Here is a 25,430-nt window from a genome sequence, read left to right as displayed (position 1 = left end):
ATTATGTCCAAATTGTGCGCAATCTTTAGAGCAGCTGGTTATGAGGTCTGGTGTGGAGACATATGATGATCTAAGTGCTCCTCTAGCATCATTTCAGCATGCTGCCCCTGATCTTATTGTTGAAGTCAGGTGACTTAGTATGAGGACTGGAAATTGTCTGCGGGGTGGAGTTCAGTGGTGGATGGGTCACAAAAACACATTTTCATTTGGGAGCCCGGGAGGACTGATTCTGACATTTCTGACCCAAACTGCTGACATACGGCTTCATACACCTCACGCCATGCAGAGGAAAACAACGTCCTCTTGTCCACATCGTGAACGGCACTTTGTTATGTCCATGATCATGCATGTTCTTTTATTTGTTGTCTCTCCTACAAACCACTGACCCAAACAGCTGATCCGACCGTGCACTGCAGGCGCAGGTATACAGGACCGATGTGCAGAGTGAGACATAGTGCCGAGGGAAGCGGCTGTCTGACGCCAACGTGACGCTGTGACAAAAACTAAAACACACGGTGCACTTAAAGTGACATGCTTGTTTATATGTAAGCGAAAGTACTTGGTACTCGTGACCCCGTCTGCAGCGGTGCTTAGCTTAGCTTCTGTGTTGGAACTCCGGCCGGCTTCTCCTAACAGGAGCCGTGCTGACTGTTTTCTACTGTCCGTCGTACACTTGCTGTTGATAAGTACCTCATACAACCGCACTTCAAACAAACCAAACTGTCCCTTTAACCAAGTGGTTTGGGCGCCTAAACAAAAGCAAACTGCTACAGTTTCTCAACATTAAACACATGTTGCACGTGATTTATGCACGTCAAAATGAGAAACCTTTTCTGCAAGTTTTATTTTAAAAATCTAACCAAAGTTGTTTCTTTATTATTGCTTACTTCGGTGCAGCGTCCTGCATGTGGAAAACCAATGCATAAGGGTCTTTTGCACATACCTAGATTTTAATATTTGAAGGCCACATCACCTGATGTGTTGGGAGCGAGGATGTGTTTCCAAAAGAGGACACTATTGTTGCTGCCCTTTCTTTAACCAATCTCCAACCAAGCTTCTGACTGCTTTCAAACGATGTTTGCATCCTGGACTTAATCCAACAAACATCCACAGTCTCAGGTCTTCTGTGTTGATCTGTGTAGTAGCACATACAGGATTCAAACTGGTTCAAGTGCTTGAGCTCCGTCACCATGAATCAATAAATCAATCCACCTTTATTTATATTCATTTACAAACCACAAACCAGGCGTGCATGTGCCGCTCCCTGCCGCACACACACAGCTGGCTGCTTCCTGTTTCTCATCACTGCTGCTGTTTAATCAAAAGTAAAGTGAGCACATTTGCTTCCTGCTATCAAATTACCGTCCTTCACTTGACAGAGAATCCAAAAACAATCAAGCGACCTAATCAGGTGAGGAGATGTCGGGATTAAAGCGACTGATTGGTCAACCTGGCCTGGCCCTGCTTCATCTGCAGCTCAGGTAGAAGGTGAGCCGACCGAGTCCGAGCAGATTCATCCATTATCCTCCCTTCAGTACGTCTGAAGAACAAACGCAGCCACTGGAACGGCTCGTCCTTCAGGAGCAGCGAGCTTCATTTTCCATCTCAGGCGCTCTCTGAAAGCATGTCGCTTTCAGCCGGTGTGTGAATTCTCTTTGTTTTGAAGGGTTCTGAGTTAACTGACGGGGTCGTTTCAGGCGGGGGAGCTCATCTCGCTCCTCGCCTCGTCTGTAACGCTTGATGAAAGCTACAGACTCCTCCTGGGATTGTCTCTGCATGACACAGCTGGTGTGGCTCAGAATTAATTGCACCATTTGTCCACCTTTCCTGTGATCATGCAAAGCAAAGACGTGACAGTTCACATTTGAAGCTGCAGGTATGAGTCGCTTCAGTACCAGACTGAACGCTTTTACATCCCACAGAAAAGTGTGTGGATACCTGCGAGCCTGAAAAATGGCCCCTTCATTATGCTTCCATAGGGTAACTTTTAAAAGGGACCATTTCAGCACCACTTCTTCTTTTGATAGCAGAGAACACTTTGCTGCTAACACCTGTTTACCTCCACGCATGAAAGGACAACGTTTTTAGCTTGAGTATGAGGGCAAACAGGTGCGCTTAGGAGGCACAATCCACCTGCAAAACCTTTCAGACGTATTCGTGATGATCCATTGAAGAACTCATCAGATGTGACTAAACGTGGGACAAACAGATGGTCTGATGAAGAGAGGAGTCAAAGGCCGGTACAGCTCATGGAGGAGTGATTGGGAAATTATAAAGCTTCGTCATGGCGATGTTACAAAAGACTGCACAAGAGAAACAGGCTACTAATGGATCAATACAGAGTAGTTGTTGTTAGCGTGCTTTTATTTGACTGTTAGAGGTGGAAAGAGGGATGGAGCTGCAGCACAAAGACAGATGTGCCGTCTCTCTTTCTTGATTTAAGTGTCCAGGGGAAGGAGAGAGGGCAGATGTCTGCTCTCCTTCAGGTTAATTAGCTTCACACCTGCAGCCCCACAGGAAACACCATCAGACACAGAGAGGAAATGAGGAAGCGGTAAACAGAGTGAGGGGTTAACAGTCGTGTCCATCTCCAAAGGAAACTTGTAATTAGACTCACCGAGCAGCAGCAGACAGCTTTATGTGCGAGTGTGTGTGTGTGAGGACGAGAGCGGCTGTGTGTGTGTGTTTGTTGGCATTTCCACAGATCGCTGCACACCCTGACCCTCCCTGTCTCATGTGCTCACTCGCAACTTTCTTTTTTTTTTTACAACTAATTACACGCCAAATACCAGAGGTGGAAGGTAAGAGGACGTTTTATTGCAGGTATGACGGCAACACAATCTGATCAGCAGAAATATTAATGGATTCATTGTTGAAGTGATTTCAGGCAAAATTGCAAAACACGAGGATACTGGGGATACCTGAGCTTCAGAATGTAATACCTTTGGGTGCAAAAGAGGGCTGCGTGGGGGTGCAGTGGTTAGCACTGTAGCCTCACAGCTAGAAGCTTCTTAGTTCAAGTCCCGGTTCCGACATAGTGGGCCTTTTTGTTTGCATGTTCTCCCCGTGCATGCGTGGGTTCCCTCCGGCTTCCTCTAACAGTCCAAAGAGATGCTCGTTAGGTTCATTGGTGACTTTGAAATTGCCCGTAGGTGTAAATGTGAGTGTGAAAGGTCGTCTGTCTCTATGTGTCAGCCCTGTGATTGGCCTCCTCGACCCTGAGCAGGATAAGCGATATAGATAATGGATTGATGGATGGATGGATAGGGAGAGAAAGAAGGGTATGACTGCACTTGAGACTTTTTGCTGATGTTTAAATAATCATTTGATCAACTCATTGAAAGATTTTTTGGGAGCTTTTTGACTTTATTGATAGGACTGCTGAAGATGGGGAACATGGGGAGGAGAGAGAGGGGGATGACATGCACCAACTGATCGGCAGACTGGGAGTCGATGAGGACTGTGGCTTCTGTACATGGAGCGCCTGCTCTACCAACTTAGCTAAACCAGCGCCCCCGATACATTAACCTAAACTATAGACAACAAGAATCTAATCTTTTCCCGTTTAGACGACTGTAGCTCCCTCCTCACTGGCATCACTCAGTCCTCAATAACACGCCTCCAAATGCTCCAGAATGCAGCAGCTAGGTTGTTAACAAATACTGGTCGACGGTCTCATATCGCTCCAGTTCTTGCTTCCCTTCATCGGCTTCCAGTGAAGACCAGAATCAATGTTATTAATCACATACAAGGCCCTGCACGGCCTGGCTCCTGCGTACAGAGCAGAACTATTACTCGAGCGGCCGGCGTCTCCGTTCTTCCGATCAGGGCCTTTTATCAGTTCATATCAGGTCTGCTGAATCGGTGGTCAGTTTTAAACGGCTGCTTGAAACTCATTTCTTTAGGTTAGTGTTTTAAATTCTGTCTGTGCATGATGCTGTATATGTGTGTGTGAATGTATGCGAGTATGCTTGTCTCACGTATGTGTCTGTCTGTTCAGGATATGACTTGTGCACTCTCTGTTGTCTTGCAAAGCACTTTGTAACTGCGTGTTTTAAAAGGTGCGTTATAAATAAAGTTTATTATTATATGATTATATAAGAGGACAACACTTGTGTTCCTCAGAGTGTACTAAATTTAATTTTTGAGGTCATTTATTATCTGTGAGTCATGGTGCATCAGAGGTCCAGTGGAGCTGGTTGAACCAGCAGCATGACACATCGCCTGCAAGTTTTTGTTTTTCCTTTCGTATTTGTTTCAGACAAACTCTAAAGTCGGTAATTCTGGAGCATGAAGATATGCCGTCAATATTTCTTGTTTTAGGGATAATATTCCTCAGCAAAGCACGGCACGGCACGGCACGGTACGGCACGGCACGGCACGGCACGGCAAACTCCTGGGAGGAAAGAGGAAGCATCCATCCATTATCTATACCACTTGTCCTGTTGGGGTCTCCGGGGGCTGGAGCTGATCCCGGCTGTCATTCGGCGAGAGGCGAGGTACACCCTGGATTGCCAGTCAATCACAGGGCTGTCACACAGAGACAGACAACCTTTCACGCTCACAGTCACACCTACTGGCAATTTAGAGTCACCGTTGAACCTAACGAGCATGTCTTTGGACTGTGGGAGGAACCCGGAGGGAACCCACGCATGCACGGGGAGAACATGTGAACCCCTTGATAGCGGTTAGAAGACAGTACAAACCACTGCGCCACCGTGCAGCCTGGAAAAGGAAACAATTTGTTGTAAATATTATTGTTTAAAAAGGAACAGATTTTAAGCTTGGATTGGAAAGCCCCTTTTTAATCTTGATGGGAAAAACAGCCTCATCTAGCCAAACTACAACACAGGTACCACGACTCTCAGAGAACCATTAAGGTGCTTCTGGTGACAGTAAAAGCTCCAACAGAACAGCAGCTTCAGTCCTCCATCAGTGTCTACACCTTCAGGTGTGCTTGGACTGTCAGTGTTAGTCGGTAAGTTTCTGGATTTGCAGAGCAGGAGGGAGCAGAAAGGAAAGATTCAGGGAGTAGAGACGTCTGCCATAAAACAAACGTTATGTTTCCATAATCTGTTCAACTACACAAGCGCCGTCCTGACGCTGCTCCAGCTTTCTGTCATTTTATAAATCGTCTTCTCTGTGCACCTCTGCTTCTGTCTTATCGCATTACATTGTTTATTAAAGCACGGATATTGTAGCATACATCCCAGTGGAGCCTTTTCTCCTGTTATGTTTGAAACAATATCAGAGCAGCAGAAAGTACACGACAAACGGAAGACAAATGTTTTATTAAACCATGAAAAGGAGGAAGATGGAGGAATAAAACTCTGAGATATGACGCTGAAGATAAATACAGGACACGTTTAGACTGAAGCTCACTCAATCTAATTCCTGGTGCTCCTCAGAGATGACAAACTTGCCTCATAAGGTGTTCCTGACATATCAGGTCACGTAAATGTCGAAGGGGTGAAACTTTGTTTTAACTGTCTGCTGCCAAGAAGAAAACAGGACAAAGTTTCCAGCCTCACCGCTCAGCTTTGTTCACCTGCCTCAGAAAGATCATCTGAGGAGTAGACGACGGCAGATGATGGTGTGTACATTTCCCCTCAACAATTTTGTTGTTTTAAAGGGGAAAAATTCACAGATTACCATCGTGGCAGCTGTTGAAAATGTTCCTTTAAATGTGGATCTTGCACATATATTCTGCTTTCTTAAACAACAACATGATTCTCCTTTAAACCAGCATCTGATGCTCTGCTACGTGAGCTGCAGACGCTGCTGATGAAACATGATGACAACATTTCTAAATCACCCCGTGCATCGTTTTCTGCATTATACATTCTGTAAAGACGCATATCAGTAAACATAGAGTCATGGACTCCACCAGACCTCTGGAGGTGTGCTGAGGTATCTGCCACCAAGACGTGAGCAGCAGATCCTTTAAGTCCTGTAAGCTGCGAGGTGGGGCCTCCATGGATTGGACTTGTTTGTCCAGCAGCACGGATGCTGGACTGGATTGAGATCTGAGGAGTCTGGAGGCCAAAATGTGAAACACCTTAAAACATTCACATACACAGGATTTATTAGAGGACACACAAACAACCACATCTTTAACTGAAGACAAACAAACGCACGCTCCACAATCCCCACTCTCTTCTGGTGTCAGTGCAGGTGTCTTAAATACTGTTCAGAGGCCAGGTGCACCTCGTTAGCAATCAGATTCACCTGCAGAGCTGAGACAACAGAAGGGGGGAAGGGACAAACAGTGAGAGATTCATCGTGATATATTTAATTAGAAATGCTGCAAGGCAAAATGACATCATGGATATGATGGCTTGGAATTTTAACCAGCGAATGTTGATCTCTACAGCTGCTAACGATTTAAAGTGAAAGGCTTACCATGAAGCAGCAGCTAGCTCCTTTTGGGTGCACAATGAATCATCTAACAGTCCTGCTTGGTGGATATTCACTCTGATTAAATTACGCAGATGTAGGATGTTCATGCATTCATGAGCACAATGATGCTGAAGAAGAATGTCACATAAGAGCCGTCACACGGCGCGCTGGTGCTAACAGCATGACTGCGACCTGAAGAGGAGATTTATTGACACCCGAACAAAAACACAGCTTTGTGCTCAGAATCTGTTAACTGGACAAAAGATGCAACCATTACTACCCAAAGATAAGCGCCGCTCCATTCATCCTCATCTGTATCATCCTGCCAGGTGTCACTAGCGACGCTTATATTAGCACCTAATGAAGGACCTTATCGCTGACACCTGCTGGGATCCTTTCACACTGTGATTCAAAGAAAAGCATAGAGTCTCTTTATGCTGCTGCAGACTGTTACACACATGGAGTGGCTCTTTATGTCCTCGAGGGTTATTAGGAAACTTACAATACGGTGCATTTTCAGTCGATGCAGCAGACGAACGTGTCACCAGCAGCTCGTCCTCAGTGTACGACGAAAACGCTCCAAAAAGGAGAGTTCAAAGTCACATTTATCTGGCGAGATGTTTTCCTCATCACTGCTTTGGCAGCAGAACCTCCGGCAGCAGCCAGAAGCTGTGTTTTATTATGAATGAGTGCCGCTGTGTCTCCGCGCGCTGCTCTTTTAATTGACACAGGGCCGAGCAGCTTTGATGTACGAGGCGTTGTGGTGGCAGCTCCTCATTACGGCTCCCTCTTCACACCTCCCTCGTTCAGAGAGACGGAGGCTGCAGGAGCGCTCGTGGGCCGGAGAGGAGGGCCGAGGACGTCACAGAATCAAACCGCCCTTCATATGTCTCCCACGCCGGGGGACACCCCTTGAAAAATGGCATCAGACGACTCAGTCACGACACAGATCAAACGGTTCCTGGTCAGGTTTGTGAATCATGAGTTAGCATTGGCAAGAACCGCAGCATCGAGAGGCGTTCAGGGTCGAACAAGTCGCTCGTTGACAGAATGTTAATTTTGCTGCATAAAGAGAGAGGAGAGGAAAGGAAGGTCGACCTCTGTGTCTGTGACAGGATGAGATCAGAAGCAAGAAAATTACCTTTGGAAATTTCCGTCTCATGAAGTAATTACCCTCTGATATCAGAAAAATGGTTGACATGAGGTCTTGGACGTGCAGACCTGATTTCAACCAAATGCCAACGTTGAATCCCGGTTGGTGCTCACTGGGTATATTTAAATTTCCCACAAATGTCTAACATGATAAAACAATGAATTGATTACATTTTTTATCTAAAAGGTCAAAGGCCAACTTCACTGTGACGTCATAATGACCTGGAAAAACACATTTCTGACCATCAGTTTGAAATCTCAGCATCAGGAGGGAAATTTGATATCAGTCAGAGAGAATAACGGCCTCCATGTGTAGCAGAGAATCTCCCCTCGCTCTCCCTCCCTGTACCCGTTTCTCTGTCGACGTTTTGGAGACAGCAGAGCGATCAAATGATCAGCAGAGAGAGAGAGAGAGAGAGAGAGAGAGAGACGTTCTCTGGTATCACGTCTCTCCTGTAAATGATAAAAATCGACCTGGTTTTGATTTTAGGGCAATATTTTCAATCTACAAAAACATCCCTCGTCCCCCTCTCGTTCTGTGAGAAACATTTTGACTGCTCTGTGGAGGCAAACAGCAGCCGCATGTTTTTGTATCTCTCACAGCCTCCTGCCTTATTCTCTTTCCTTTTGAAACAGGAGATACAATTTAAAGTTAAAGTAAAGTTTAAGTTTTACTCCACTTAGATATTTTGTTCAGTCCTGTGAGGAACAGGTGTTTGGCCTCAGTAACAGACAGGAACGAGCTGAGATGGAGATCGATTGTTGTTATTACACTCAGTAAAATGAAGGTTGTCTTGTCGTCTCAGGTTGTCCGACACTGTGGGATGAGATCCGCTGCTGGTCTCGAGCCGAGGTGGGTCAGGTGGTCAGCGTCTCCTGTGCCAACGTCTCCCAGCTGTTCGCTAACAATCAAGGTAAGTCACTTCAACCCCGTCACCTTTGACGAGCTGCTTACCGTTCTGCAGTCTCCATGGGGCTCGCCCCGCAAGAGAAATATTATTATTCTCTCCCAACTTTATTACAGACTCAAGGTCCAGACAAGAGACAAGACAATTCACAAAATAAATATACTAAAGCACAATAAAAAATCATGGTTTAAAATGTAAAATATATAAAAATTAACATCTTATAAGGAGGCATGCCAGCGTGTCCACAGCTGGGATATTTGGCAAAACCAAGATGACAGCGTTCGCTGAGGCATCGAGCCGGCAAATATATTTATACTTAAAGTCGAGCTGAAACGGCATTTCGAGAGTATCTAGCTTCCGTATCGTGACGGGTTTCCGAGTGAAACAGGACGTGCAGACGGGACATATCATTTGAGGGATTTGATTTGATCATTGAGAAGTGGGCGTAGACAGACGTTCTCCACAGCGCAGTAGCTAGCTAACTGACCGAGCGTTCTTGGTGCTCTGCGGCTAAATGTTGCAGATTGATTGGTTCAAATTGGTTGGTCCTAGCTTAGGTAAGCACGCGTGAAATTTAGTTTTACCAGAAGAAAAAAAGATCAGGTTTTGATATAAGAATACGAAGAAATAGATTTTCTGTATTTTTTTGGCCTATATTGTCAAATAGATGCACAATATTACCGGGGAGGTGATCTAAAAGGATTAAAATGACATTTTTCATTTCACCTCGACTTTAAGATTTCGTAAAACAGCAACAAGTATTGACTCGAGCGAACATTTCACTTGCACTACACCATCTTGGTCGCTAAAGGAGAATCCTCACAGTATCATTATAAGCTGCTTGTAATCTCTGTAAACTTGTTTTCTTGTAGTTTGTCCGTAGGTGTGCAGAATACAGAGGTGGACAGTAAGCTCTGAACAGAGACACTGCCTGTTGATATCATCATCATCTGTCATTTGTTCTATAATTCTGTCTTTGTTTTAAACATCATTTTTAAAAACACATTTTATTTGTTATTTGTTTATTTCAAACATGTTTCAAAAAGACAACATAAAAAAGAAAGAAAAAACATTCAGGCAAACAAAGCATGACTGCATTATATCTAATAATTTATAACTAAAGTCTGTTTGTGTGGGGCGCAGGAGGACGTGAGAAAAACCTCTCGTCATACCGCTTAAAAAAAATAAAAAAATCTAGGCCAAAGAGATCAAAATAGCACCACAGAATACAGAGACCGAGCTAATCAATAAAAACTGCAACAACCAAAGAATATAAATTACACAAGATAGACAGAGGTCATGTTAGTCCAGTGTAGCCCTTTGTTCTTCTGTGTCTGTTCGATATGTTTTACATGTTTTTATTTCTTCACGGCAGCTGTTCACAGATCCTTTGTTGTAACACGATGAAGTCTGACATCGGTTCTAACTTCTTGTTTTTGAAAATATATTTTGATGTTTCTCCTCAGAGCAGGAGAATCTCATCTTTAACAGTGGTCGGGCACAAAACAGACAAAACAATTCATGGTTTCAGACATAAAACAAACATATAATAATTCAAAACCAAAATAAAGAACACTTTACAGAAACAAAAGGTTTCAAAAAAACATTTAAAAAAGCTACAGCCACATGTTCCTGCGTCAGAATGTAACTAACATGCTAGCAAAGATATGGCTGGTTCTGTAGCAAATTATTGGAGCCACATAAATCTTATATTTTTATGCAATGAACTCTATTTTACACCCTTTCTGCTTTATATTCTGCTAGCTTATTTTGTTTTTATTTTTCCAGTATTACTTTGTAACCATCACACATTCTTGTTCAGGCATTTGCACCTTTTTATTTGAGGTTGTAGCTGCAGAGATGCTGATTTCCTCCCTGTTTGAGGCCGTGCAGAAAATGATTAATAATCTTGCCAACATTCATGCTGAGCTCTCTCTTCATCCCGCTGCACCGTTTCCTCCTCTGATGTTGTGTGTCAGTGTTCTGTCTTTAGGCCATGCTGACTTTTGCCTGTAGAAACGTTCATTCATCAGAAGCCAAAAACTGAACAATAAAGGCAAATTTATGTTACACATAATGAACTCGTGCTCAGGTCATCCATCCCTCAGGTTACGGCTCAGCACATTATATTTAGATCCCTGCAGCATTATGCTTCTCTGAGAGGTTCATGGAGACTTTTTAACTGAGGTCACATGGACTCGGTCTGAAATCTCCTCTGTGTCTGAACTTGGCTGCAGAGAGCGCTGCTCTCCCGACATGACCCCCACCTTCTGCAGAGCCCCGTCTCATCCAGCTGGCTGCTCGAAGGAAACAGAATGCACTCAGAATGTTTCATCAAATGGCCGACAGACAGATACAGACGAGACGGAGAGAGCAGCTTCTGGACGTGGGAGACAAACTATCACAGAAATATCTGAGTGTGTCACAAGCAGACTCAGTGGAAATTAACTTTTTAATAAAAGTAACTAAAACTTTATTTATCAAGTCAAACTTCCCGTGCACAAATACACATAGAGTATTCACTGAAATACATTTAATTTAGAACACAGGAGCTTCGTTTGAAGAGGGAACAATGACACAAGTCCAAACATTTAATGAAAGTTTCTCAATGTGTGATAAAGTCAGTGTGGCACCGAGGAGGGACGATATAACCTCCTTTAGATAATAGATAAACTGATCTAATCTCAGAAGTCTGCACCTGAAAGGAAATGACTGAGGAGTACAAGAACTTTTCTTTTTGTTCTTTCACCTAATTATCAAGTTTGAGGTTTTCATCATTTTTGTTCGAGTCGGAAATATCCATCAGTGATTTTACTGGCATGCTGCTTTGTACGGGGCTGCTCGGTGCTGCAGTGATGAGCTCTGTCGCCTCACAGCTAGAAGGTTCCTGGGTCGAACGGACGTAGGGGGCCTTTCTGTGTGGAGTTTGCATGTTCTCCCCGTGCATGGTGGGTTCTCTCCTGGTACTCCAGCTTCTTCTTGTTAGGTTCATTGGTGAGTCTAAAGAGCTTTCTGCACTGCCAGTTCAAGGCGGGATTATTAGGGCTCTGTTACGTTCCATCTTCTATGTAGAACGCACGGAGGCGGCATGGTGGGGTGAAGTCGTTCCGCCTCTGAGCCGGCATTGGAGGTAGTAACAGAGGCGAAATGGCGTCTGTGTAAACTGCACAGCCGGCAGGGTGGAACAGCGCCGTGTGTGTGTATTTGAAGCATGCGCTGTTTGTTTACACCTCGCTTCCCCAACGCTTTTTAAAAACACACACAACTCTACGCCAGTGTAGCTTTGTTCAATGTAGAATGACAAAGGTGGCATGAGGACGGAGCTTCGTTTGGAACTGCAGTGTAAATAACGCTTAAAACTGCCTGTAGGTGTAAATTTGAGCGTGAAAGGTCGTCTGTCTCTGCGTGTCAGCCCTGTGACTGACTGGCGATCAGTCCAGCCCCCCCTGTGACCCTGAACAGGATAAGCGGTACAGATAATGGACTGATATTTTGTACTTATATTCATGGTCCTCATCCTCATCAGGTCAGACTCAAGCTGTCTGAAACTTTGGTTGGCGGCGCACTGTAGACGTTACACCTGCTTGCATGCTAAAGTTAGCTTTGAAGTCAAATAAGCAGCTGCCTGATGCAGTCCCACAGAACTGCTAGCATGGCAGTCGTCTTTATGTTATGTTATAAATCACAAGGTTTTTTCTGAACTCTCAGTAATTGGATCTGTACACATATTATATATATTTACAACTGCACAGTAAATGTGCTCAGAAGTTTGAAAGATGCAATCTTGCATTAGAAAATCTGCTCCTGGTGACTCCAGCACGATAAAACATCTTTATGGTGATGTTTAGACGTCCCCCAGCGCTTGATAAAAGTGAGGGGAAGAATATGACACAGTTTAATAAAGAAAAGTTAATAAAACTGTAGCACAGGTCTGTGAGCAAACTTCTGCTCTTTGATGTCACAGCACTGCATCCAGCCCGACCACTTCAGGACTTAATCTAGTAAACTTTTCATCACAACAACATGATTAAGACAGCAGTTAGGACTACATAAACATCATTTCTACAGCACAGGTTTAACACAAGGTTGAATATTGAAGCCATTTTTCGTCTGGCTCTGGCATATACAGGCTGAATTCTTCCTATAATACAGTTAAGTCCCTGTCTAAGACCAAGTACGTCAGTCAGAGCTGCTGAATTAGTTTCTACAGAGGAGTCAGCAGCAGCTTAGAGCGTGTTCAGTATGTGGGATGTAGCGTGTAGAGATGATGCACTTGACTGATTTCCAGCAGCAGAGAGAATGAAAGGCAGCGCAAAGCAGAGGAGAAGAAACACAGAGCCGCTCCTTTAGAGAAAGTTCGGGATCAGGAGGCGGAGGTTGCTGCTGATGACCTCATAACTTAGTGTTAGTGGGTCCCTGGACCCCACTGGATTCCTCCTCCACAGACGCCCTGACAAGTCAAGCGCTGAAGCGGCGCAGTTAGATCGAGCCTCTCCAACGGGAGGCTGCATGCAGAGAAAATAATGAATTGGAAAATCAAAGAGTTCACTGTAGGAGCCAAGAGCATGAGGAAGGAATTGGCGCTGCTTGTTAAGCACGGCGGTTTGAGCACTAACGTCCTCCCCGGAGCCCCGGCCTTCAACCTCCTTTCACATCCAACCATTCACCCACCGGCGCTGCAGGCTCTGCACACCACCTTATACTGAGGCTAATGCAGCTGGATATCGCTCCAACCACCCACGACTCCCACACTCTGCTCGGCTGTGCTGCGGAGCCGGACAGGCAGATCAACAGCATGAAATCACTGAAAACTTTTTATCCTCCCTCTCGTAAACACGGACTCTCACCGAACACTGGATGACCTTGTGTGCGTCATGGCGGCCGTACTGTAGAGCGCCGTCATTCTAACTTCAGGCCATGGTGGGAGAACATGGCTGCAAATTCATTTAAATTCATCGTTTACAGCCTTCACTTGACCGGAGTGCTGGCAGGGATACCTGGAAAGTGAACAAAGTAAATATCTCACACGCCTAAGATTCATGTTCTGGTTGTATTTCTGGATAAACAGGCAAATATCTTTAGTGCTTCAGAACTGTGATAAGGTGTGTGAAGAATTATTTGGACAGGTAACTTCCCTCTATTTTGGAGAATTTCCGACTGGATAGAAACATTTCATATGCACTCAACTCAGTGGAACTCTCCTACCATACAAGTGGGGGTCAAATAGCTGCGTTTGTGGGGCTCAAAGCATCGAACAGAAACATTTAAAGTTACACAAACAGTGTTCAGTTTTACAGAATAATCTACAGAGTGCAATGTAAACTTCTTTCATGTCTCGTGCCAGTGACTGCTGCGGCTGGAGTCTTTATGTTTTATGTAAATCTGGATGAAGTACTAGTGGTCGAAGTAGTCTTTAATGTCTATTTCTGTGTGGGTCAAAGTGCTCTTTAAATGTGTAGTTTTGTGTGTAATCTCGTGTGTGTTTAGAGGGTGGGGTGTGTATTTTGTACTCTTTTAACATCCATTCTTCTTTTAATGTCTGTCTTCTCACCTTTTTTTTGCCTACCTGTCCAGGGACTACAGGCGGAAAATAGCAATTTTCTAAAACCCAGAAGAAAACTTCTCGGCTTGTTTTATATAAGGTTAACGTTCTTTGTCCTTTGTTCCTGCTCAAGTAAAGAAACATAACATAACAAAAGGTGAAAGGTCACTGTGACATCATGTTGTCTTGGAGAAACTCTTTTCTTTCTGTCTCACTCTTGTAAATGTGAGACCTCAGGAACACCTGGAGGGAATCTCTTCACATGTGGCCCAAACATCCACTTAGACTCACGCATAAACTGAGATTTTGGTGCTCAAAGGTCAAGGGTCACTGTAACAATGTTTTATGTATTTATTTATATATTGATAGGCAAACAAAGCAAGTAGCAATAACGACATACTTTCTATTTGTGACCAATCTCTGTTTGAAAAGTACGGAGCCCCTGAAGTCCCAAAAGTTAAAAAAAAAAAAAAAAAAGTTATCATCTTGTGTACACAAGTTAAGTATCTTGTGGGAACAAGTTATTATCTTGTGAGAACAAGTTAAGTATCTTGTGGGAACAAGTTATTATCTTGTGGGAACAAGTTATTATCTTGTGGGAACAAGTTAAGTATCTTGTGGGAACAAGTTATTATCTTGTGGGAACAAGTTATTATCTTGTGGGAACAAGTTAAGTATCTTGTGGGAACAAGTTTATTATCTTGTGGGAACAAGTTAAGTATCTTGTGGGAACAAGTTATTATCTTGTGGGAAGAAGTTAAGTATCTTGTGGGAACAAGTTAATTATCTTGTGGGAACAAGTTATCTTGTGGGAAGAAGTTAAGTATCTTGTGGGAACAAGTTAATTATCTTGTGGGAACAAGTTAATTATCTTGTGGGAACAAGTTATTATCTTGTGGGAACAAGTTAATTATCTCTCTTCGCCTTTTGGGACTTCAGGGGCTCCGTAGAAACGGGTGCAGGGTGAAGTAAAAAATATATCTATTCCTGACTCCTTTTTTTCTTTTAGCTATATTTTATTTGCACATATACACAAATACAAAAAAAGACGATAACAATTTAATAAAAACGATGAACATTGTGCTGGAGACGTCAGAAGCCAAAAAAGGCTTGTGAAGATACCTCCTCGAGTAAATATCAATAAAAGTTAGAAACAAAGATTTCCTAATTGATCAAAATTTTGAGACTAAGCAGTAGTTAAACAACATTATTAAATATATTGACTTGACTGAAGATTATAAGATCATCAAAATTAAGATATCAATTCGCTCGAGGCCGAATCATTCAAAATAACACTAAAGAATACAGATAACCATCTAATCAACAAAATGCAACAACACAACAATATTAGTTAATATTATAACAACTCAAGAGATACACAGTAAAAGTGATACGAGCCCTTTGTTCTTCTTTTCGATACCTGTTCATGTTATTTCTGAACAACTGTTTAAACCTGCATAAATGTGACTTGTTCATTCTCCGTATGAAATCATTTTTCTTCTTTTGGTGCAACCTGTCCTGTTAGCCTAATAATGCTGCTTTAGGGGTGATGCAATCAAATATTATTAATATACAGACGTATGACAGCCCCTGTCCCTGCCGCAGTTAGACCGTCATTCTGTTGGAAGCACTGATGGATGTAAACTGCAGCTTGACAGGTTGGCTGAGTCAAGCAACAACAAAGCAGTTATTCTTGTGTTTTCAGCAGAAACTCTTTTTTTCACTGTTAAGCATCACAAAAAAAAACACTCACTCCAGTTTCCCATCTCTTGGAACAAATCTCCTAGAAAGGCTTTAAAAGTCAGGCGATAAAACTGAGACTATATGCACAGCTCAGTACCACAGGAGGCGGAGTGAGTGAGACACCGACCCTGCAAAATGCTACCAGAGATAACAACATATATTTCTTACTGGGAGCACTGAGGATCTATCATAGTGAAATACTCGCTCCGCACCTTTTCACAGTTTCTGGGCTCAGACAGGATCTCTGTGTTTTCCTCCTCCTTTAGGATACGTCTACAGGAACTGCACTGAGGACGGATGGTCCGAGCTCTACCCCTCCTACGAGGACGCCTGCGAGTTCACAGAGTACGAAGTGACAGAACCAGAGGTGTGTGTTTTCACCTTGTCACTCCTTACTGAAATATTCTGCAGGGAAACTGCTCCATGCGTTTGTCAGTTTACTGTACGTGGTTCTCTCTGACTCAGAAAGTGGCCGCTCTAGCATCACTGCTGGTTGGTATTTGAGGACTGGCGTTGCTGTGCTGTGTACCAGAGTCATACATCTTTCCCTATGAGGCCTTCTCTTATCCCTAATGAACTTTAATTACTAGCCTTGCACCAGCAGCCCATAATTTAGCGTATTATGGTTAAGTAGGGCTTAGTGACAGATTCTATTTAAAGCAGGAAGTAAAACATTTGATTGACACTCCTATCCTCCTCCAGAGATCAACATGAACCCCGCAAGTGTCATTTATTAAAATCTATAAATATCCTTTTCCTGAACGGGGAGCAAATATTGACCCTGCTCTCAAAGGAGGAAGTGGTGTGATGTTTGATGGGAGGATGAAACGGATGATTTAATGTTCATACACTGATGTTTGTCTAAAAAGAGACACTTTGAACGACCTGTGAAACAGTAACGCACACGTGAATATGTGGCATTATGCGGCCAGTGTAAGGAGAAACTGCTCTGCACTTCAGCTGAAGTTGATTGTGAATACTTGTTCAGGAGGAGTGAAGGAGTTGAAAAGGCCGATAAGCCCTTAAAGGGTTGAGTACGTCCTGTCAGGCTCAGCTGACTCTCTGTGGGAGGTTTTCAGACTCTCCACAGGAGGACTGCAGGATGTAGTCAAGTTAAGTCAGCAGCATCAATCCTGCAGCATTGTTCTGAGAGAAAACATAAAGACATATCATAGGATTGTTTTCCAAACAAAAAATCATCGACCTCTTAACTAACGAGGTAGAAATCAAGATGTTGTGGCTCCTGCCGCCGTGCACACCCTGCAGCAGCAGCTGTGCATAAATATTCTACATGTTGTGGCTGCAGTCCAGAGTGAAAGAGTGACATTAATTTTAACTCTTAAATCTTTGGAGAAGTTTAAAAGCTTGTCACTTGAAAGGGATCATCGTGCATTGTTTGGAAGCATTTCAGATTTACTGCATGGTATGTTAGGGAAAATTATATCTATATATCCAAGGAGTGCATGAGACTTGTGTCTGTGCTACCAAGCAACAATGCTAACTTAGCTACCTGAAAGTAAGGCCACAAACTGCACGATATAAAATACACTCAGGCCGAGAAGAATTGTGTTTTGTTACGCTGAGCAGACATCACCATGTAGGGAATACAGCACAACATGAGAGTGAAAGCATCGCTCTGTACGTGTGATGTTTGGGGGAAAATGTGGTTGCGTGTATTTAAGTCCTGCCACATTTACATTAGCTGGAATGTAGCACAATATGAAAGTGAAATTATTCTTCAGTTAATGTGTAATGCTAACATTTCCTTTGTTCTATGTTGTCTATTTTTCCATTTCAGACAACGTACTTCTCCAACTTCAAACAGGTGTACACCGCCGGCTACGCTACCTCCCTCATCGCTCTGATATCGGCTATTTTTGTCTTCACTGTGTTCAGGTAACAATAATTTAGAGAAGGTACTGCTAAAGACAACCACAGCAACTGTAGATTCAACATACAACATACTGTATGTTTGCATTCAAGGGACAGTGCCCTCTAGTGGTTGTAGTATTTATAACAGGTGCAAAGAAGGAAGTCAGGTGTTATTATAGAGCGACGAGCAGAGGTGGATGCGTTCCTGACAGTGTTGTGATCAAGTCATCTTCTTCAAGTCTGAAGCAAGTCTCAAGTCATTTTTTCTTGGGCAAGTCAAGTCAAGTCCCGAGTCAAGTCACTTTTTTTCAACCCCAGATCCAGCACTCTTACCTGTAGTATCCGGTCTTTATAAAGAGAAAACACAAGGTGTTAGCAGCTCGTCTAATAATGATATTATTGGCCAATTTATTTAACCTGCTCAAAAAGTATGACAGTGAATTGTATCTGTGTTGGCACAGACGCAGCCATGATGATGGTCTGCTCTGAGAGCGTGTTGAGTAGCTACAAGTACGACTGATGAGGCTTCTCTTTGGGGGCTTTCATGTTGCGTGTTGCCATAGCGAGGAGTTTGACTGACAGCCAATCATGACAATCACATAATGTGGAGCTTTTTGAGTCGTCCAATCATGACTCCCAGTTTGCGCTGCGTACATACTTGATAGTTAAACTTTGAATTGTATCATTTTATATTTAACAGCTAACATTCAAACTTAGGAACACACTCAAGTCATCCGAGTCATCATGCTTCAAGTCCAAGTCAAGACTCAAGTCATTTATTTTTTGTCAAGTCAAGTCGCAGGTCATCAAAACAGTGACTCGAGTCGACTCAAGTCCAAGTCACCAAGTCTCAAGTCCACATCTCTGGTTCCTGATTCCAACATGTCCCAGTGACTAAGTCAAAGATGATTTTTTAAGCATGCCCGAGATCCACCGCAAACTGTACATTTATGATTTATTATCATTATTACATGTATGAAGACAAACTGCCCCTCGCCTTGATAAAGCACATTCCTAACCGAGTCGCTTGGTGCCTCAACCTAACCACACCATAACCAGTGGTTCTTTTCACTAGTTTAAAACAGCATGACAGTTACATATTTTGTGGCATACTTTGGACTAAACTAAACTTAGGTTCCCACTCTCTGTTCAAGCTTGAAATGTTTTCTCTCCTGTACAGGAAGTTTCACTGCACGAGGAATTACATCCACATCAACCTGTTCTTCTCCTTCATCCTGAGAGCGAGCGCCGTCTTCATTAAAGATGGCGTTTTGTTTTCTGATGAAAACCTCGATCACTGTTTCATGTCTACCGTGAGTACCAAACCCCACGACAGCTGCATTAGTGTGTCTGTATTCACCAGTGAAGGATGCATACCTTCAGCTAAACCAAAGCAGCCTGCATTTAGTTTCCTGGACATGAACATCACAAATCCAGAAGAGCATATTATCGTAGAGAGCGGAGAGGGGAGGGATGGGAATGCTTGGAGAGACAGAGCGGAGCATGTGAGAGGATTAAAGATGAGTGTTTGTCTTCCTGTTTTTTTGCTGTTGAGGCTGCATGCTGTGAAGATAAGTGTCCCTCTCGTGTGGTTACGAGGGAGCACTATCAGCACTGTGCGTGGAGGAAAAGGGCCTATTTCCTGCCCATCTGTACAGCCGTTAAAAAAGACAACTATGATAGCAGAAATCTTTCCTTCTTTTTCTTCTTCTTTGCCCTCAAACGTATCATTAAAACGTCCTTGTGACCCATATAGAGGAGGCCTTTACCCTTACCACCACCTCAGGTAAATTCCTCCACAGACTCAGCTGATGCTCGTGTCTTTCTCGCGGCTTCTTTGTCCCATAGACGTCGTGTAAATCAGCCGTGGCCTTCTTCCAGTTTAGCATCCTGGCTAACTACTTCTGGCTGCTGGTGGAGGGCATGTACCTGCAGACGCTGCTCGCTCTCACCTTCGTCTTCCAGAAGAAATACTTCTGGTGGTACATACTCATCGGCTGGGGTAGGTCCCCCCCACAATCACATGTCTCTGCTTACTTCCTTCTTCTTTCTGTCTCTTGTTAGAGCCCTGCTTAAACTCTTTACTTATGGTCGTCTCTCAGGTGTCCCAACAACAATCATAACGGTGTGGATCCTCACTCGGAACTTCTACGATAACACCGGGTGAGCTGATGCAGTTTTATATCAGAAAATGTTGCATAAACATGAGGAAGCTTTGAACTAAGAACAAGATGCCTTCTTTGGGGCTTTAAAATATATTTACTCGGGGTGTGTTTCTGCACAGAGAATAGATAAAAAAGAAAAGAAAATGTTTCCTTTGTGCTGCATTGCTTTGCTTTCACATGTTGGATCAAAACAACATCAGTGTTTATTGAGGGGCACGTTATGTAAAATAGATGAAATCCAGTCTAATAAGGTTTTTTATATTATTATTATTATAATGGGTTTTGGGGAGGGCATGCTGGGTCATGCTGTGCAGAGCCACAATGGTACTTTTTCCGTCACCTCCAGTCAAGTCAAAGTTTATTTATGTTGCACATTTAAAACAACCCCGGTCGACCAAAGTGCTGCTTAAAACACAACATCAAATAAAAGAACAAATATGAGTAAAATAAACGATGCATAATAAAATGTCAGGATGTCGAGCTCAGCTGTAATTAAAAACTAATGCAAAGTTGTATCTGTAGTCATCCATCTTTTCTTTGTTTGTTCAGCCATAGTAGATTACTGTTTACTCGCAACACTTGCAGAGAGGCGGACCAACCACTGCTGGCTGATGGAAAACGCGTCACTAACTGGGCGCCGCTTGTGATTTTTTACACCAAAGTCACCACAGACACCCATCAGTAGGCTCAATCACCATTGTGTTACTTCATTTGGCGATAGATAGAGACTTAGCATTTATTTACATTAAAATCTTTGAGATTATTGCGAGCCAGGTTGCTGTTCCTCCATGTTTTAATTCTATGTTGTTAAGCTAAGCTAACAGGCTAGTGGCTGTGGCCTGAAAGCAATCAATTAGAAGGTGCATATTTTAAAGACAAATATTATTAATAATATTTCCATAACATTCATAATTTCTAACATTCACTTGTTTCACAATAAAAAAACTCACTAATTTATGTAAAAAATAATTAAATGATATATTAGCATTGTGTTATTATTGTTCATACCTCACAGTGATTGCATGATGAGTGATGGTTGTTTAGTGTTTGATGACGCACATGTGGTTTAACAGAACACTCAGAAGGGACGGATGACTTCCCCGTGAGGACTGACGTTATTATCTCCAACACTGAGACAGTGATTCGTGTTGTGTTATGATGAGATGTACAATATTGTACTTCTGTGAGCGCCTTATTTATCTCAGTAATGGCTGCTGTGTGTCTCAGGTGCTGGGATGACACAGATATGGCCTTCATCTGGTGGATCATAAAAGGTCCAATAACCGCATCACTGCTGGTGAGTACAGAGCGCTTACACGCGGAGATATTGAGGGATTATACGAGTCCTCAATCTTGGATCAGAATGTTCTTTACATTAGAGGCAACAACAACAAGGAAAGGAAAGTTGGTTCATTTCCTGCCTGGCAGACGGGAAACGACGTGTTGTTTCTGGCAGTTTACACCAACAGCTAATCAGTGAGCTTCCTCTTTTCCCCGCTGCGTGATTCTGTTGTTTGTAGTGAGAGGTGGATACAGGCTTTCTGCTCCTGTACAACTTAAACCACCTCACCCCTTTCTCACCAAACCCCTTATAACAAAGTCCTCGTCTCTGCCAGTTTAATGTAACAATACAACAGCAGGCGTGCCAGTAAAAATGGCAGCAGTTTAAGCACACATACTTCGGTGGATCTTTCACATTCTTGTTTCTTGTAGGTGAACTTCATCATCTTCATCAATGTGATCCGCATTCTGGTCCAGAAGCTGAGATCTCCGGGAGTCGGTGGCAACGACACCAGTCACTTCAAGTGAGGAGAGAGCGAACATCTCCACACGATGCAAAAAACACCTGCAGACTTTGTGCAGCCTTCATGGGTCTTATTTTTCACACTGTGTGCAGGAGGCTGGCCAAATCCACCCTGCTCCTCATCCCTCTGTTCGGGATGCACTACATGGTGTTTGCCTTCCTGCCAGAGAACACCGGAGCAGAGGCTCGCATCTTCATCGAGCTCGGTCTGGGATCCTTTCAGGTGAAACAACTACACATGAATTAGAGAACTGTGATAACAGCTCTTGTAATCCAAACCGTGTCATTATATAATATCCATATATTTCATGGAAGCACAGTGACCCAGTGTCACAGTTTGCTCACGATACGTTTTAATATTTAAAGTTTAACAGTTTGGATGTTTTTCTGCTCTGAAGGGATTCGTTGTGGCCCTGCTCTACTGTTTCCTGAACGGTGAGGTGAGTAAAAGCTCGATATTATATGGTAAATGATTTAATAAGTATTAATCATCTTAAATAATTATTGTATATTCAATCATTTTCATTTTTAGTTCATATTTGGTTCAAGTTTAAGGGCTATACGTGGTTTTGAATGTTGTACCAAGTCAACCACACGTTGTTTTAAGCTTTCAGACTTCGAACAGAATTCATGCAAACGTGAGAACAAAAAGATGAAAGCTGGGCTGCAGCATTAGAACCATGTCAGCCAGATGAAGTGTGTAGAGCAGGGTTTAAATGCTGGAGCAGCTTGATGAGTAGATGGGCTGCAGGTGTGCAGGTTGATTGGCAGATCAGAGATGCACACCTGGATGAAATGCTGAGGAATCAATAACCTCTCCTTCCATTATTTTGCTATTAAAAATTCCAGCCTACCACTTCTCAAGTGTTTCAAGTCATGTAACTGTCCTACTCAACTTTAGCTCAACTTTAGCTGAGCTTTAGCTCAACTTTAGCCCAACTTGCTGACACTGATTTTAACACTACAAGCGCCAACGGTAACAATTTACCCGCAGCTGTCTTTTGATTGTAGGTAACTGTGACTTTTCCTAAAAGTGTGCTCGGTAGCGCCCCCTATTGTTAAAAAATACCTATAACCACCAGCTGGTCAAATGTACCCAGATATAGAACGCTGTCATTTTCACGCTATTCATTTCACTAGTCTAGATTGATATATTTAATGTTGCTATGGTAGTGTAAGTGCTTTGTTCAGAAGAAGAGACCTCTGCAGAAAAACCTCCTTAACAAAGAGCACCGAGGGCCCATTATGAGACTTGTTTTGTAAAGTTAACAACATCCTGTCGTGTTAAATGAAACAGCTGAAAAACTAAAAAAGAAGAGATCTGACTGGACTCTGGGTGTTCTTCTTTTACCTCAACATATTAAAATATTCAGGGGCTTTCTGAGAGGTGAGAAATGCTTAAACTCAAGGGTTCGTTTCGGTAAATTATCAGAAAGTTGTTTCTTAAAGCAGGCATGAAGGCAATAAGCCGGGCAGACCTAAGATGTACCTTTCAGACAAGAACACAATTCCATTTGACCTCTGAAGAAGTTGTTGTGTGTGCATGTGTGTGTGTGTGTGTGTGTGCGTGTGTGTGCGTGTGTGTGTGTGTGTGTCCTCGTGCTCTCAGGTGCAGGCTGAACTGAAGAAGAGGATCTGGAAGTGGCAGACTCAGAGCTACCTGAGCTACAGTAAACGGCGGCGCACGTTGTTCACTGAAAGCAGCACGGTCACTCAGATCTCCGTCCTGGACAAATCGAGCCCCAAAGAGCAGCCGACGTCGGAGACGCACACGCTCACACCCAACAGCGTGTCCACTGTGTGAGGAGCACGCCAGCACACTGGTCTTCATCACAACACCTGCTTGGTGCTTGGACGGCGTCATGAACAAGTGACCAAACCACAGAGCCTGATTGTTGAATGTTTAAGGTACCTCCTAACTTTGTACGCTACGATTTGGGCTGCCAGATGTACCAGAGTGAACCTTTTTTATTCAAAACAACCCAAACATCTTTTCCCTTCAACTTGTCCCCAAGATATGTATTATTTTTCACCTTTTGTCAGAGAGGTCAAGGCTTCTCACACAGGAAAGATTTAGCTCTGGGCCCACAAACATTAGATTACATCTCCCTTCTTTTACAGAAGCACTCGAATCACAACAAGTACACCATGAATGTGGCTTCAAATCATTTTCCTGCAGATATAAAAATAATCATATTTTTCTGTCAAAGCTCCACTAAGAGCTTCTGGCTCCAATCTAACCCGCTTTGTTTTGTGGTAAAATGTTGTGTTTGTGTTTCACTTCATATGCTCACATGCTTAGCCTTTAATACGAGAAAACAGGCATCGACAAAATTATTTTCTCTCCATCTTGTGTCAACACAACAGACGTCGTTGACCTCAGGAGGTGCAGGAGAGCTGTTACTTAGTGAAGACTTTCTCTCTGTCTCCGGTGTGGAGTGACCTGACACCTGTACTTGAGAAGGTACCAGAGGAGGTTATATTCAATAGAACAGATAAGACGAGTATCAAAGCTCCGCCTTTGGACCAACACTTGTCTTGGCACTGGAGCTCGGTGCAACGATCGGGTCTCTTAGGAGAGAAACATTTTTGTTCAAGAGATGTCGACTCTCGTCGGAGGGAATGACAGAGCAGAGGCTGATCGTAGCACTAGACCTTGTTGTGCGTTTAATATATGAAAGTTAGCCTGCTTACCGCGTTGATTTATGATCTTGTTTTATATTTTTTATTCGTCTCAAGTCCGTTAGACAACGCCAGGATTGCAGCTGAAAACATCAGTTTAATAGACATGTAAATATAGTCGGATATACTCGTGCACTAATGATGCAGCAGTGGTATTACAAGCCTTAACTTACACAGTCTGTTTCCTTCCTGCATTTTGCAGCTGCAGGTGTGTTTTGCTTTTAGTCTGGGTTCTTTATATATTTATCTGATATCCTGTTTTGCTCTACGTTTCTAAAATGTGACCCTCTCTCAGTATACCATGTCTGTGAATGGTTTAACCCTTCTTTATGTAACGTGCGATAAAGATAATCAAGCTGACTTTAGGCCCGATTCCCCCCTTCAGACGAAAATAAGCAAACTCTGGATTGTTTGACGGTTCTAAAGACGATCTCTCCAGATGTTCCTGTGCTGTGAGGGATGTTAAGAGGGATTTTACTTCCCCCAGTCTGCTCGGAAGAACGTTGTGGCCGCACCGATTTCAAATCCGTAGTGTGGGGGGAACCCCGAGGACATCATCACCTATTCTTCCTGCCCATCGTCCGCCATGTTTGTTTACTAGTGTGTGGTGTGCTGTTTGGGACACATCGTTGCTCTCCACACAATACAGGAACATTATCTCTATCTGTCGCCGAATGAGGTAACACAATGGTGATTCAGCCTATGGCCCACTGATGAAAGCCTTTGCATTTGCAGTATTACAGACTGGGTGTCTGGTGTTTGAGCCTACTGATGGATGTCTGTGGCGACTTTCGCAGAAAAAATCACAAGCGGCGCCCAGTTAGTGATGTGTTTTCCATCAGCCAGCAGTGGTTGGTCTGCCAGAGAGGGTAGGCGGAGCTAAGTGGCTGCTTTTCCGCTCTCTCCAAAGAAAAATAAACAAACTCGACGCTCAGATGAAGGCAAACTGTCTAAAGGGGAAAGCGACCCTCAGCCAGGAAAATCAAGAGTTACAACCGGAGCCAACCGTGGACGTCACACATGTTGTCTCAATATCTGGGAAGCGTGCTCCCCCGATTACCGTTTATCGCCATAGGTGCTGCCAAAGAGAACGAAACTGAGATCTTCGAGATTATCACTTTAAACACTCTCATAGAAACGGTGAGTCGGCCTACGGAGCGTGA

General features: G+C 43.3%; 1 protein-coding gene across 1 annotated transcript in view; it reads left to right on the top strand.

Moving 5' to 3' along the window:
* The window catches only part of ghrhrb (growth hormone releasing hormone receptor b), a 33,554-nt gene extending 10,165 nt beyond the window's left edge, over positions 1-23,389 (top strand). Inside the window, exons 3-13 of the mRNA XM_069679896.1 lie at positions 8,358-8,465; positions 16,011-16,111; positions 17,543-17,640; positions 18,797-18,929; positions 19,465-19,618; positions 19,719-19,779; positions 21,009-21,078; positions 21,495-21,586; positions 21,679-21,808; positions 21,984-22,025; positions 23,195-23,389. Of these exons, the coding sequence (XP_069535997.1) occupies positions 8,358-8,465; positions 16,011-16,111; positions 17,543-17,640; positions 18,797-18,929; positions 19,465-19,618; positions 19,719-19,779; positions 21,009-21,078; positions 21,495-21,586; positions 21,679-21,808; positions 21,984-22,025; positions 23,195-23,389 (1,184 nt within the window). The remainder of the gene's footprint in view (positions 1-8,357; positions 8,466-16,010; positions 16,112-17,542; positions 17,641-18,796; positions 18,930-19,464; positions 19,619-19,718; positions 19,780-21,008; positions 21,079-21,494; positions 21,587-21,678; positions 21,809-21,983; positions 22,026-23,194) is intronic.
* Positions 23,390-25,430: the final 2,041 nt, after the last annotated feature.

This window comes from Semicossyphus pulcher, unplaced genomic scaffold, assembly GCF_022749685.1.
Source record: "Semicossyphus pulcher isolate SPU_LCO1_2020_fin unplaced genomic scaffold, fSemPul1.0.p SCAF_4, whole genome shotgun sequence".
Lineage (NCBI taxonomy): Eukaryota > Metazoa > Chordata > Actinopteri > Labriformes > Labridae > Semicossyphus > Semicossyphus pulcher.
This window is presented reverse-complemented; position numbering and strand designations above follow the sequence as displayed.